Source organism: Herpailurus yagouaroundi, unplaced genomic scaffold, assembly GCF_014898765.1.
Source record: "Herpailurus yagouaroundi ecotype Mexico unplaced genomic scaffold, PumYag 308, whole genome shotgun sequence".
Classification (NCBI taxonomy): domain Eukaryota; kingdom Metazoa; phylum Chordata; class Mammalia; order Carnivora; family Felidae; genus Herpailurus; species Herpailurus yagouaroundi.
In genome coordinates, this window is record NW_024412525.1 from 4,426,524 (window position 1) to 4,442,314 (window position 15,791).

The following is a 15,791-nucleotide window of genomic DNA, read 5'->3' on the forward strand; positions in this document are numbered from 1 at the left end:
GTCCTTCATAGGCTAAAAGGGAAGAGAAGACTGGATTCTGGCTGGGTGTTTGGACTCCACGGCAAATTGTTCCTTAAATGAAGTGTAATATGCAAATAACGGTTTTCCCCCTTCTCACTCTTGCTTTGTGTCTGGGGGAATGTCGCTCTTTTTCCCGGCTCCTGTCCCCCTTTCCCAGCACTTTCCACCCCTCTTCCCTGACCCTCCAGGACCCCTACCCCCCGCCTCTTTCTTCACCCCTCTCTGACTTGTGGAGCAAAGCTGTCTCACTCTCTGATTCTTTGCAGATCGACGTAATTAACACATTCCAGACGGGAGCCTCTTTTAAGGGAGTCCTAAAGCGACAGACCATGGGTCAACACCTTGATGTAAAACATGTTCCTAGCTCATCCTATGTAACAGTTGCGCCAGTCAGATCTCCCCCCACCACTTCTGTTCCTGCTGCTGTTCCACCTCCTACTCTGGGCAGTGAGTGACAGTCTATTATGATGCATGATTTGCTAAAATGACCACAAGAGAGCACGTGGCATCCACTTTAACCAACTGTGGCATCCACTTTAACCACCCGTGGTTATCTTTTCCTTTTGGTTTTTCCCTTTGATCTTTGACTTAAGGGAAGAAAAATGGGACAGAAATCCCACTCCCAAACCAGGCTGTGTGCCCTTTTATTTATTTACTTTTTTTTAGTGTTGAAAAACTATTAAACCATAGCCATTTTAAAGGCAATAATCCTATTTTCTGATTGTTCCTCTGCATTGCTCGTTTCTTCCTGGAGTTTTGTGTTGGTTTGTTTTGCTTTACTTTAGTTTTTTGTTTGTTTGTTCTGCTTTGTTTGGATATGTTGTTCCTCTCCTCTCCTCCTGCTCCTTGGAATCTAAACCTTATCTCCTAAGGTTAGATGTGAGCTTAGGCCAATGAAAACCCTGCACTCGCCTCATTTGGGGGCAAGTTTCAGATCTCCTGAAAATGAGTATGAAGAGAGCTACATTCCCATGGGGTTTTCTTACCAGTAGATCTGTCATAATTGAGCCAGTGTTGAAGTCGGTCCCTTAGGCTACCTCTCTGTCGTGAGCTGGTCATACTGGCATAGAGTAGCTGAGTGTGAAGAAAAGAAGGTGTTCAGTTCACATGCACAGGGCTAAGTGTCCCTAAGGTTTCACTTTTCAGGGACTTTAAACCAAACTTTTCAGGGACTTTAAACCAATTGAATTCACATGTGGGCAGGAGAAATGTATAGGCAAAGGTCAACATAACATGTTTTTCTTCCCTCCAACTTTTTTTTTTTTTTTTTTAAGGAATCTCTGAAGAGCAGCTTTTGCTTTGTTTTGTTTTTGTTGGCTTTTCCTTTCCTCTAGTTTGATTGTGTCGGCCGTAGCCAGCCCTCCGCGTTTTATTGTGCATATAAGGTTTTAGGAACCCCTTTCGCAGCCAAACTATCGGTTGGAATGCTGCCAGTGTGTAACCTAAGATCTGGTGTTCCCTTCGGTAGATTACTGGATTCTCGCTAATGCTTTTGCCTTCCTGTTCCTGGTCACTTTACCTTCCCCCAATGGGACACAGAGAGGTGAGAGAAGGCTCTTTGCTGATAGTGCAAGGTACTTGGTGGGGAAGGAGTCTCTGTGTATGAAGTTTATTGTGAGCTTCAGATAGTTGAGTGTTTTATTTATCTCTTTCTCCCCCACTTCCAACCTGGAACAAGGAGGTAAAGAAAGAACAGTTGCATTGTCTGTGGTTCATGTGGTTGTGACCTGTGCAGGTTGACCAGACTTAGATTATTTGTTGTCTTTTCAGCCAACTCTAAGGGTTCTGGGGTGACATATAGGAGGTGGGGTTTTCTACAGATACATATTTCTATAGATACATATTTCCTAGGCCCCAAAGCAGTCAAAGAACAAAATAAGTCCTACCCTTCTCTCTCTGGTCCTTCCATATTCCTCTCTTATTTCCTTTTTTCATCTAGTTTTTCCCTGTCCTTTTAACTAGCATCTGTTCTTTTTTAATTATGCCCTTCTTTTAGGAAGGGTTAGTGGCAGATGTCCCCGTGATGTGAAGGTAGAAAGAGACTAAGCAGAAGACAGAGCCCATTGGGCTCTTAGGGAGTTGCCGGTAGAAGGTGTGGTCCACACCCTCAAAGATAGAAAATCAGTCAAGAGACACAGCCACGCCTGCTCTTTCTCCAGCTGTGCCTTCTTACTTGGCCGTCCTAGAAGAAATAGTCACGCATTTGAAGACCCCCTTCCCCATTCCAGATCTCAAAGTGAATTCAGTTATTTACCTAACTTTCTGTAGCTAAATCTTTAAGATTTCCCTCTATAGGAAAGCCCTACTCCCTTCTCTTCCCCTGGTTTCTGAAAAGGGAACAGAAAACTGTAGAATATAGCTGAAGAAATGGAGTCTTCATCTGCCCCTTCATAGAGCTCCAGAGAGTGGCCCTTAGCCCTTATACCTAATGGAAAGTCCAGCCTGGTTGGGACTCCTAAGACGTGAGAAAGAGTTACCCTTCAATCCGTGACTCCACCCATAGGACAGGGGCCACAGAGGTGTCATTTCCCAGCGGTTTCGAGAGATGAAAACTGGGGAAGGAAGGGCTGATTGGCCGAGGGGAGAGTGTCAATGGCTTTCACAGCACCCTCTTCACCAGCTGTGTCTTGTTCCCCCTACACGGCTCACGCACCAGACATCAAGAAAGGAGGATCCCACCTCTGCTTGGGGTGGATTGGTGATGATGTATCTGTGTGATTGTGTTACATACTCTCTGAGGCTAGTGCTGGAGCCGAGGAGCATTCTGGCACCCTTCTCCCTTCTCTCTGCCGCCAGGCCACTAGATGGTGCCACCTAGCTCCCTGACCCCTCTTCCTTTGAGCTCTTTATGCAGGATGCTGGTTTCCCTTTAGATTCTAGAAGCCCTGCAGTCTAGCCGGATGACTGTTCCTTGCTCCCCCAAAGAAGAAATCATCGCTATTTTTCCATCTACCCATTCCAATTCACTTTTATTTCCCTTACTGTTTACCTGTAACGATGTTATTGATCACCCCAACAGGTGAGAGGAAAAGCCAGAAAACAGGGCTCCAGACCCTGACTCCAACCCCCGTTTTTAAAAATCTGTTTTCTGTATTGGACTTCACACAGAGTTGTTTTCATTAAGTATTCAGTGGCTTAAAAAAAAAAATAGAAGCAGGAAGTTTGAAAATCACTGATATTGAAGAGAAGCAACTGGTGGTATAAAGGTACCAGCAGCACTTGTTAAACACTTTGAAATCTCAAGAGCAGGTGGAAAGCGTGGGCCATGCCATCACTCCTACGGGGGGGGGGTGACATGGCTTTGAACCCACCTCTTGAGCCTCTGTTCCATCCGATCTGACCTAGATCTGGAGCAAAGAGCAACACGACAGGTAAAATTCACCCGTCAGATGGTCACTAAAAGTCCTAGCAGGGTGGAAAAGTAGGTCCTTACTTTCCGTTCAGCGTGGTGAACGTGTGCCCAGGTTCCTTGCTTCTTCTTGGCGGAAGCGTTGAGCTGCTCCGACCCAGTGGCAGAGAGTCCTTTGCCTTCTAAGCTCTGAGCACCCTCAGTCCCGGGTGGGTCCTGCCGTGCTGTTGTGGGGTGGAGGAAAGCCTCGGCTGGCAAAGACACAACGTTAGTGGATCCTCCTGGCGCATTCGTCTTAAAGGTTCTGTACAATGACCGAAAGCACGGCCTGACTCTTTGTGTCTCTGCTGTGTGCACATTCTTGCCTCTTCTCCAGGGACACATTCTCTGCTGCGACAGCAGAGGGGTGGAAGAGGTGCCTTACGCCGACATTCATCATTCCTCGCCCTGCCCCTCCCCCACACAGCAGTTTCTCCCGCATTACCCCCATTTCTTTTCTGATGAAACAATTTTTGGACGAGACTAGAATCAGCCACCTCCCAACAACTAAAACTGCCCTACCACCACCGTCTCTTCCCCCCCAGCCTCTCCCTCCAACCTGTCGGGATCCAACCTCCTGCCCCTACCCCAATTCTACTAACCCAGGTTCTAAACCATACTTGAGAGAGGCCTACGGTTCAGAAAAGCAGGCCGCCAAAAGAGCTAGTGCCTGTGGACAAGGCGCAAGGTGGCCCTGGGAATCAGTTGTTGATTTTTCTCTCTTCTCTAAGTTGACTGAATCCCTTCCCTTTTTGTGCGGTAGAAAAAAAAGACCTTGACACTTCTAGGACAGTGCGGTTCCCTCTGCCCGTTAAAACTACAAATTGTCTGTAGCACGGCCTCCCGGGTTGGGTGCCTTCTCTCCTGGTCCCATCCTCTCCCTTCTCCGCCTAAGATCGTGCTCCTCTTCCAACTTACAAACAGCTGGACAGAGCCACAAGGCCCGGCACAGGTGCTGTGCATCAGAGACACGACACGCATTTGAATCATGCAGGCCACCTCTTCTGTCAGTAGTCAGAAGGAAGGCATCTTCTGATACCTGTATTTCCTCCCCATCTGCCAGGGGAGGGCCTGGGCGGTGGAGTTCTGCTTTCTTTGGGGGACGGGGGACATGGTTGAGGTGGCAGGATATAAGCGTATGCATGTTCCCTGACAGAGCAACTATTAAGCTGGAGAGTCTCGATTTCTTGCATGCTGCCAACACAAACGAAGATTGTTTTGTCTGCCTTGCTGCACGGTATCCATGGTCACTTATCACCCAAAGTATATCCTGTATGTGTTTGGCTCTTTAAGGGGTTTAAGCAGATAACTAAACGTCGGTGTGTGATTTTTCCGTTCCACATTCGCAAAATGTTTGGCCTCAACACAGAAAGCCACGTGTCTGAATCATCTTTTAAGTTTGGCTATTAATTTGCACCTAGTTCCAATGCCCTTGCCTTCCATCCAGAAGAACTAATGAATCTTTGTTTTCTGTTTCGTTTGAAGAATGGATTGTTTGGGAACGCTAACTTTGCTTTGGGTTCTCTACCTTTTTTTTTCTTTCTTTCTTTCTTTCTTTCTTCCTTTCTTTCTTTCTTTCTTTCTTTTTTTTTAATGCAGCTTTTGAAATATTCAGTTGTTTGCCATTACTCACCCCACCCAACCCCGTGCTTGGAAGTTGATGTTCCTGGTGTTCCGTGATTTCTTATGTGTTTGATTTTGATTGTTGAGCAGTAGTGTCTTGTAGTTTGGGTTTTGTTTCTCTCCTCCAACCACCAGTTCTTTGTTCTACTGGCCAATTCTCACCTTCGTGTTTTCTCGTCCTCCTTTTCCTTCCCCTGGTATAGATCAAAGTGGTCAAAGCGTTCCATAGTTCCCTCCACGAAAGCATTCAGAAACCCAAGAACCAAAACTCCATCCACAACTTCATGACCCACCCTGAATTCGCCATAGATGAGGAGGTGCCACGAACACCACTCCTGGATGAGCATGAGGAGGAAGATCTCGAACAGGCTCCTAAGGCTGGGACTAGGGTGCTCCTGTTGGATGGTGAGGTCACCCCATATGCCAACAAGAACAACAATGCGGTGGACTGCAGCCAAGTGCACATCATTGCCTCCCATGCGGACAGCCCTCTACACAGCCTGGAGACATCAGTTTGAACTTCATTCTCTGGCTCCCGTCCCCGCTTTTCCCATTTCCTTTCTCATCTGTCCCATCTCTAAGGTGACGATGGGACTTTTCACTGTCATGTCAGCTGCTCCCAAGTATGTGTGAACCCCCACCTGACCATGAAGAGGCAAGAGTACAGACCAACAAGGATTTCAACTTAAACTTGAGTTGGGGTTTGTAGCAGGACCCAGTCAAACCCCAGGCAGGTAATGAATGGTAGAATCTACCCCTTGGGTGTATCAGTTGTCATGTGTAAAGAAATGATGACAATCCTCTTGGCATCTACCCCAACCCAGACTCTTCCCGGTATGTATCCATATGTCATCAACTCCTGACTTCTGGATTTTACCCTATGAGTCTGTGCCATTTATACGCGAGGTTGAGGGTTCAGAGAGATAAAATATCCCCAAACGAAATGTGTTGAGATAGGAATGGAATGTATAGAATCATCTTATAGAGTGGTTGTTTTTAAAATGACTTTCCCATTTTCAAACCTTACACCTAAAGCCCTCTAGCTCTTTCTGCCCTTCTAGTCAAACCTCCCCAAGGTTCTTTTGGTCTTTTGTGACCATTGTCTTCCTTACTTTCACTCTTTCTTTTTTTTCCCCCTTTTTTTCTTTTTCTTTTTCTTTTTCTTTTTCTTTTCTCTTTTCTTTTTTCTTTTTCTTTTTTCTTTCTTTTTTCTTTCTTTTTTTTTTGTCATGATGATTGAGAAATTGGAAAGGACATGGCTGAGTTGAGTCAACTTTGGCCATTCTCCCTTCTGGCCCCAGTGGAACCCTTGGCTTAGTCTCAGAGGAGGAAAGGTTTCTCTGCTAATAAGATCCTTTTGAAGCAATTGAGAGCTGGTAAGAATGTGTTTCTGTTGTTGTCAGGTTACCTTCCACTTCTAAACTGCCATCTTGTCAGGTGTGTATCATTTCTAAGTGCCAGGGAGCTCAGCCTTGACCATGAAGCTTTCATATGTTTGGTATGCAATTTTTACCATAAGCCTGATTGTTCTCCTATTCCCAAAGTGGTAGCAGAGGAATTAATTGAGACCGGCCCTGCCTCCTAAGTGGACTTGGATATTGAGGACCAACAGCTGGCAGTTCTAGGACAAGACAGACCATCAAAGCCAACTCTTGTGCAATCCTCCTTGGGTTGACCACTACCGCTTTCAAGGCCTTCTGCCAAGGCTCTTCTAGGACAGGACCTGATTGTTGGGGAAGTGAGTACTGAGAAGCCTTGGGAGAGGCCAAAGGGCCATCCTAACAGGATCAGAGAAACCCTTCGTCCGAGAAAACCAGACACTCTGAGGTTAGGTGCCCAAGTACCAGCTTTGACATACCCTTTATCTTTCTTGTTCTGCTCTTTCGTGGCCCCTAACTCGTCTGGTCTCTGAACAGGTCCCAACCTTTCTCAAATATTCTGCTTTTGAAAATACACATCCCAAGTGGGCTCCAGTGACATTTTGCTGACTTGAAGGAGCAAAAGACCCACGCTGAAATTCTCTCCTCCCTCTCTCCCTTTCTCCCACATGACCCACTCAAGGCCCTCCCCAGAATGTGCTCGACTGTAAAGCCCTGTGCCTTCTCTCCCTGAACACTGCCCAAAGCATCCCCTTCCTCCCTGCCTCTCAGGAGTTGGGGACTTTGCCAGGAGATTTTTTTTTTTTTAAGTGTTCCTTAATGGGACAAGGTGGAGCCACGTTTGCAGGAGCTTCATTTTTATCCCTGCTGATGTGGACATCAGCTCTTCTGTGCAGGGATTATTAGCTCATGTCTACCGGTTCCCATTAAATAAATGAGGCCTGTCCCCCTCTTTCAAGAGTGATGGGAGTAGGGAGTAGGTCTCGAGGCTCTTATGAACTGCCAAATGTCCACTTGTGACGGTAAGGTGGCCTGAACCTATGCTCTCTGGCCTTCTCTTCTAGATCCCCCATCCCTTACCCCTTCCATCTGAGCTGTCCGAGGTAGAAAGAGCAAGGAAACAATACCCCCTACCCATCCCCATTCCTACGCAACCCACCAAATTTGATTTGGGTTTTATAAGGGTCACGTGCTTCAGCAATCTTTTCTCTGTCTTAAATACTCCTGTGGGGACAAAACAGCTCACCCAAGGTGTTAGGTGTGCACATACATATTTATTAAGTACGTTGGAAGATTTCGTTCTGTCAAGTCTTTTATTACCTCAGATCAGTTTGCAAAACAAGCCAATAACAAACTTTGGAGGCTATTTTACCATTCCTGCTCCCAAAAGACTCTCATGGTGCCTGACAGGTTACTCTTGAGAGCTTGTGTCTACTTGTTTAAGCTCAATGGTTTTTGTGTGTATTCTAGTTTCCGTGGTAGGAGAGAAAAAAATAGAGAAATATTATGCAAAAAATATAGTTTTCTTTAGATCAGAAACTGATATTTTTGAGTCAGCCATATGTATTTTGTTTAAAGGATTCGAAATTAAGTGCTGTCATGTTACCCTGTGGAAGGAGCATATAACCAGCTGTTTGACATGACAGGTGACTTAGTATATTTGTAATTGGTTTGAAAACCAATGCACCATACTTCCTTTCTCCGAACAGCCATCTTTATACTTAGGGGGAAAAAAATTTGTTGGGTTCTAGACTTTTTTAATATAAATTTTGTTGATATGGAATTGAGTAAGTTTAAGTGTTTATGTGCATATGTTTTTTATATAAGTTTTTTTTCTATTCCGTTTTAGTGATCCAACTGGCAGTGAGTCAATATGGCACAAGTTACTAAAGCTTTCCCCCAATATGGTGCTTTAGATCTGAAAAGGGTCTGATGGGGAGAAGGGGAAATTACTATCCTAGATGAACCTAGAAAAATGGGCAGTAGACTGTGAATGGGAAGGAAAGCATCCAGCAAGAAGGGATAACCAGCAGAAAATGAGGGTATGTCCCCCATGGAGATGGGTGCCAGGCTTTTCAGCGACTGGTGAATTAAGATCAGGGGCCTTGGTTGGATTTTGTTTCTTGATGGGTAGCTGGCAGAGTGGTACCCACAACACGAATATCTCTCAGGCTGCAAGGATGCTCTGATTTGGGGGTTGCATTTTTTATGGTTCTTTCACCTCCTGTTGTCCCAGGAGTTTTCCCTTAATGAGTCTTTGTGCAAGGATCTGATTTGGGACTTCCCCTCCCCTAGAAATGTTGTGTGCAATATATTAGACGGGGGATAGATTTCTAAGTGGAAAAATCAAAGGCTGGTTCTAACCCCGGGTGGTAATCTTGGGGCTAGGTCCTTCCCATAGGTGCCCTCTGAAGTGACTCCCCCATCCCTAAAGGTGTTAGACCACCGAGCAATCCTTCTGACACTTGTGGGTTCTTTAGGGTCTAGGTTTCTTCTTCCACTTGAGCGTCAGAGGGGAGAGTTTGCACCGTTATATCTGAGCGTTGACCTCACTGCCGAAAACCCGGGGTGGGGGGGGGGGTGGCAAGCTCGCATGTGTCCTGCAACCTCTAAATGCCTCACCTCCTTTCTTTCCTGCTTTCTTTTGCCTAACGATCGAAGCAGCCTGGGACACCATCACAAAGTGCACGCTTCCTCACTTTCCGTATCTAGGGACCACCCGCTGCAGCGGTGGGGATGAGGCACTTGTAAATGCCTGCTATTCTGAAGCCATTCCAGCCTTTTCCTCAGAATAGACCAGACGCCCTTCCATTTAGCTCAGTGCCAGTGCTCTGCCTTCCCAGCCCTGCTGTTAGGCCTGCTGTCCCCTTTCCTCTTGACGAGGAGAGACGGAGGGAAGTGAGCTCCCCGTGACCGAACTGGCCTTTGGTTCAGATTTGCTCCCCATATGTATATATGCCATATGTGAATATGCCATATATATGTGCCAACAAATCTATCTACGTCGTTCTTTGCCGATCAGCACGCAGATAGGAACTTTGAGTTTCTTCGTCTCTTTTTTTCTGTTCTTCTTTTTTTCAGTAATTAGTATAACAAGCACTGGTATTTTTGTATAAAAAAGAAAACCAAACAAAACAAAAGATTGACTAGTGTGGTCTGCATGCCATCAACAAACATGGCGACAGCCAAGCAGCAGTGTGCGCCCCAGTGTGTGTTACCATAATTCGCAGTTCAGCCGAACAGTGCACCCGATCTGTATTTGCGTTCCGATATTATTGAAGCTCTCTGTACAACGTTTTGCATGTATTTATATGGTTCTTAAAGGAAAAAAAAAAAAAATGCCGTAAACCGGCAAATCTGAAACTCAAATATGCTGTCCACTGAGACGGGAAGAAGAGGAGTTTTAAAAGACGGGGGAGAAAAAGGGGTATATATATATTTTTTGGAACCAATAAAGCTTGTTGCTGATGAGAATCAGTACTGCCGTGCACTGAAAATAAAAACCCATGCCCACCTGTAACTGCGCTGTCCTCAATGTGTCTCCGCTGGGGGGGTCGTGTCACCGGGGGTCCGTGGGAAGGGGAACCTGCCACCGTCACATGAGGAACCCCATCCGTGCAAGCCCGGAGCTCAGCTTGTCACTGGACCCTGACATGCTTCTCTGCCAGCACGTCCCTCTGGTGACTCGTGGCCCCGCTTGCCAGGCCCCTGCGCCGAAGGTACGAGCTTTGCTCCCCTTGCTTCAGGCAGAGTCCACGGTTGGTGGCGCTGCAAAGCTAGAGCTTTTGAGAAAGGAGATTTGGAAGGATTAAGAGTCCGATGTGGCAGTCCTTTCTTTTTTTCTTTGCCTTTATCCTTTTTTTTTTTTTTTTTTTTTTAATTAAATGCCCTTTGGTAAAATTCATTCCCCTGATATTAGCACTTTTTTACCTACCTTGCCTCTGGGGTTCTCCAGTCCCTCCCTTCCCAAGGTTTCTGTTCTGTTCTGCTAATTGTCCCGTTCCGTTCGGTGAGTCTCTAGCATGACTGATTAGGCCCCACGTTTGGGCCAAAACAGCTCCCTGGCAGCTCACTTGGGCTCTGAGCTTCAGTACTTCAGAACTCCTAACTCCCTGTGCCTTTCATCCAGGCGCCCAATCAAGTTCCACAGCTCTCTCTGGAAACATCAAAGAGAGGACAGGACTTTGTCGGCTCCCCAGGGTCCTTTAGGGAAAGTATGATAGGGAAGGACAGCCCAAACTCTCCTGGCTGTTTGAACAGGCTGCTTCTGAAAGGAGGAGCCAGCCCTGAATGAAGCCGGCTTCTGTAATGAGAAGTCTTGTCCCTACTTCTCTGCCTGTCCCCGGTTGCCTTCCATAGGCACAGGCGCCCTGCCTGTTTCGGGTCTTTAAAACGGGCTAGGGGAGAAAAAAAAAAAAACGAGTAATAACTAACAGGGGGCTAGGCCTTGTCTGATAACAGAAATTATTCGCGAAACAACCCAGTTTCTTTTTTTCCCATTACAGATTCCCTCCCCATTCATTACCTTTGCTAGAAAGGGATGCAAAACACACAGACATGTACACACACACCTTGAGTCCTTTCTAAGGCTCGGCCCTGTGTCTCCCCTCACTCTCACCTTGTCTCGGCTGGACCTGAGATCTGTGCCTCTGCTGTGCCAAACTGGGTCTTTCTCATTTTCACCTGCTAACCCCAGCGTGTGGTAAGTAAGGCCTGGAGAGGCATGAGCTTCAAAGCAGCTCTCTGGCAGAGACGAACAACCCTGAAGTATTGTTTTAATAGAGAATAAAACCAGCTCAGCTCCTTGGGCCTGAGTTACTATACAAAAGAAAGAGTATGCTCTTTTCTTCCATTTTTTCCCCCGCCCCCAGTTCTAGAAAAGCACAATTTCTCTGCCTTTATATATGGTTTACGGCCTTGTATGTGGTATATGGTCTTTAATAATGGTTTGCGAGCCTTTCTCAGCCACCATATGCTCTCCCTGTGGTCACTGGCTTTGTTGGAAGCTCTCCACCAAGACTCACTGGTCCCCTCCCAGGTACACACACACACAGCTGGGCAACCCCCTGACTTGATCTGTGGCAAATCCAAAGATCAGTCATTGGGGACCAGCGAACTCGTTACCAGCCCCTGACCTGGCTCCATTAGGGCATGGCCTTCATGTTACTGCAAGCATGAAGGAAGCTGGAAATGGCACGTCCTTTACCGGCAGATGAATCTGGAAACCCGGATGTAAACAAAACACGTCAACATGTTCCTAAGTTTGCGGTGCCATTTCTGTTCATTTGTCGCCAACATGAACCTAAGCCATGAGCGATAACAACCTGCTAGACCCTTGGACTGTAATACTTTTAGCCGTGAAAGGGAGTGGCTTCTGCGTCCTGGGCCTGCCCGTATGCTGACGTGGGATTAATCCTTGTCCTCAGAAGACACACACATAGAAGGGAGTGGCCTCTTCGGAATGGCCTGCCTCTGCCATCTCCTCAGAGGCTGGTGTCAAAACCAGAAGGCCACTGGACGCCTCCAGTGAGAATTTAAGTGGTCCGCATATTAGAAAAGCCAAATTGCCATCAGAAGCTTGGCTTCTGCTCACACAGTCTGAACAAGGGGAGCCCCTTGAACCGTCCGAGTAGTCGGAGCCTTCATACTCAGACCCAGGTGTATCCACCTCTGCTCTTGGACAGACCTGGTCCCTGAGTTCAGGGTCAGCCAACATTTGGTTTCTCTGATGTCCCCTGTAATAGAGGCCGTCCTCCGTTACATGGACCATCCTCCAGACACGGCACATTCGTTGGGTGATAGTTTTTTTTGCGTGCTGGACCCAGGAACACTACCGCGAACGACTGATCTGTGTCTTAGAACTCGAGATCCTCATGGCTGGGCCTGATTGAAAGCAAATACACACGGAAACTGACTTGAAAGAGGAAGTGAGGCCGAGGAAGGCAGGGCTGGGGACCCACAGTGGCCTTCAGCACCTGTGACAGGGAGAACAAATACACCTGTGGTCATCCAAAGCCCTTCGTCTGCGTCAAGAATCCCCACGTCTTCCTGCCGAACCTTTGAACTGAAACTGCTGCTCTTCAGGTAGGAGAGAGAAGGGGTTTGAATCTTGTCTGCTCACCCTCTGGTGGAGAATCTGAAACAGAGAAATTCGAGAGGTGGAGTCGGATCCTGACGTGTGGGCGGCCCAGAAGGCAAGAGACTGGCGCCCCACACTCTGCTGCTTGAGGGGCTTGATTCTCCATCTCAACAAGGGGACAGTTGAGCTACATCAATGATTTTCAGGTTACCCTTTGAAGATCCGAAAGGGATTCCTCAGAGATAATTCAGAGCCCACAGGTGTTCAACACAAGTAGCCTTTTTTTTTTTTTTTTTTTTTTTTTTAAGGTATTTGGCTTCTAGGTCAGTGGTAGCTTTAAAAAATTGCCCTAAGGGGCGCCTGGGTGGCGCAGTCGGTTAGGCGTCCGACTTCAGCCAGGTCACGATCTCGCGGTCCGGGAGTTCGAGCCCCGCGTCAGGCTCTGGGCTGATGGCTCAGAGCCTGGAGCCTGTTTCTGATTCTGTGTCTCCCTCTCTCTCTGCCCCTCCCCCGTTCATGCTCTGTCTCTCTCTGTCCCAAAAATAAATAAAACGTTGAAAAAAAAAATTTTAAATTGCCCTAAGGGGGGAGGGCACCTGGGTGGCTCAGTCAGTCAAGCGCCTGACTCCAGCTCAGGTCATGGTCTCGCGGTCCATGAGCTCAAGCCCCGCGTCAGGCTCTGTGCTGACAGCTCGGAGCCTGGAGCCTGCTTCAGATTCTGTGTCTCCCTCTCTCTCTCTGCACCCCCCCCCCCACCACCCATGGTCTGTCTCACTCTGTCTCTCACAAATAAATAAGTGTTAAAAAAATATTGTTAAAAAAAAATTGCCCCAAGGGTACTGTGGACCAGTCCTCTCTGAGGCCCCCCACTAGCACACTGAAACGATCCAAACACGGGGGACACAAGTTTTGTGTGATTAAATACACCAGCAAGCCTAATTTGCATCCTGTCTTGATTGGCTCCCATTAGCAACATCAACACACATGCATGAGAGTAAAACTTACTGATTGTGGTCCATCCTGCTGAGATTGTGACCTCGCTGATTCACCCTTGGAATTTGTTGTGGAAAGAGCAGTAGTCTGGGGATGCAGAGATCTAACCCAGCGGAATGGCATAAAGTTACAAGCTGTCTCTTTGAAGCCACGGTGGCGAGGGCCGGCCGGGGAATGGGAAGGCCTAGGATATAACCCTGACTCTGCTACTAATGTGTTGCGTGACCTGAGGGTCTCCTCAACTCCGACACTCTTTCCATGTTCAGTCCAGTGTCAAAAATGGCTATTAATAGCCATTAGAGAAGACCTAAGAGGCATTTCTCTTTCATTGCTTGATCTCCCCTGGAATGTAGCATTATCGTGCGTGCATTGGACGTTGGAGCATACCGGGACGTGCACGGGCAGGCTCCACCCGGGGCTCAGCCACTTATACCGACAACAAAGACAAATTGCTCCGCAGCCCTTAAAGTACAGGAAATCTGTTTCTTTTCTTAATTAAATAAAGCCTAGCACCAAACTAGCTAAGATCGGCAAGAGGCCTGTCATTTTTTTAATGGTCTCGTCTCCTCCCCAGCCTTGGACGCTGGTCCGCTCATCCATTCAACAAGCACACACTGTGCCAGGCACCGTTGCTGAGGGGAGACTTGGGGTGGTCAGCAGACATTTGCTCATCAGAGATAACACCTCACAGTTATCTCTGCTTCGTGGCTCTCCAGCCGCTAGGGCTCCAGGGGAGGCTACCAAACACGGAACTCCAGAGGGACCAAGAAGGCAGACGTCTGCCCGCCAGACTTAAGGAGGGTGCTCTCTTGCCCATCACCAAGCCACCTCTTCCAGGAAGGCCTAGCCTCACTGGGGGACAACCCTCTTGCTTCCAAATTCTCCTCTCTCTCCCCAAGGGCCTTGGGCAGAGCCGGGGGCGGGGGAGCAGAGAACTATTTCCATACTTTCAAAATCTATTTATCCTAACCCTGCTCTCTCTCAAGTTTAACTTAAAAGGAAAGTATTTGCTGCCTTTGTTCTGGGTTTCAGACTTGCCTGGACTAGAGAAGGCCTCCAGCGCAGAAACAAGCCAACAGGAGAGTTGGGGGGGGGGGGGGGGTTTAAGGCTCCAGCGGCACCCTGCTGTGGTGTGGTTGCTGCAGCCCCCAAACCTTCCCAAACAAAGCCTGGCTGGAGTTGTCTTTCACACAGGGCAACGTGGGCTTGTGTGTGTTTGTTCGTGTGTTTGTTTGGTTTTGGTTTTGGCCCAGGAATACAAAAGCTACTGTGGGGCGCCTGGGTGGCTCAGTTGGTCGAGCGCCCCACTTTGGCTCAGGTCATGATCTCACAGTTCGCGAGTTCAAGCCCTGCCTGGGGCTCTCTGCAGCCAGCATGGGGCCAGCTTCAAGTCCTGTCTCTGGCTCTCTGCCCCTCCCCCCACCCCGGCTCAAAAAATCAACCTTAGAAAAAGAAGAAGAGGAAAAAGAAATACAAACGCCACTGTTAACCCCTCCCTAGGGCAAAGGAGACCCAACACGGGAGCTGGGTCCCCCTTCCTACAAGGGGCAGCGAGGACAGTGAAGGGCTTGCCTCTTTCTTTTGGCTGGATGAGCACACGGCGGGAGAAAATGCTGGACACCGATTTCTTTCCCAATATCTCACCCCGTTACACACTTAGGTCATAAACTCACGGCAACAATAAGCACCTGAGAGAACTTCTCAGAGGACTCCCCTCATTCTGATGATGGTCAGGCACCGTGCCAAATGCCAGAGATGCAATAAATAAAACAAAGTCCCTGCCCTGAAGGGGTTCAAAGGCTACTCGAGGAGACAGACATTTGACCAACTAATCCCAACAATCGAGGGCCGGTGCCATGGGAACGCAGAAGAGCAAACCCAGGTCCAGAAAGGGAAGTCTTCACCGAGGTGGTGACAAGACATATTGTTTTAAAAAATAACTCTATTTCTTTATAAAAATGACACTTGCTTTATATAATAAGGCAAGCGATAAAATCCCGAGAAGGAAGTAACAAAACGCCTCAAGGCCCACAACCCAGAAATAACCAGTATAAAACTCTTCAAATGGATTTTATTGGAATTTTACGAGACAGAGAGGAGTCTGTCCGTCACAGTGGAGGAACCAGCGCAAGGGCCAAGGACGTGGAAGTGACCAGAGCCAGGGCTGCGTGGAGTGCAGAGAGCCCGCACAGGGGTGCCCGCTGAGGCTAAGTGCCGTGTGCTAAGCATCTAGAGCTACGTGGCGGGAGACTTCCCATAAATATGCATGGCACCCGGGGGGCTCAGTCAGCTGAGCACCTGACTCTTG

General features: G+C 47.8%; 1 protein-coding gene across 9 annotated transcripts in view; it reads left to right on the forward strand.

Annotated features, from left to right (window-relative positions):
* ATP2B4 (ATPase plasma membrane Ca2+ transporting 4) overlaps nt 1–9,931 on the forward strand; it is a 98,114-nt gene extending 88,183 nt beyond the window's left edge. For 5 of the 9 annotated variants that reach the window (XM_040462006.1, XM_040462001.1, XM_040462004.1 and 2 more), the window contains one exon: nt 5,236–9,931. In XM_040462006.1, the coding sequence (XP_040317940.1) occupies nt 5,236–5,550 (315 nt within the window). In that variant the 3' untranslated portion in view covers nt 5,551–9,931. Of the gene's footprint in view, nt 1–287; nt 469–5,235 lie in introns of all 9 variants that reach the window. The other 4 variants (XM_040462005.1, XM_040462009.1, XM_040462008.1 and 1 more) reach the window with 2 other exon arrangements.
* The last annotated feature ends 5,860 nt before the right edge of the window (nt 9,932–15,791 follow it).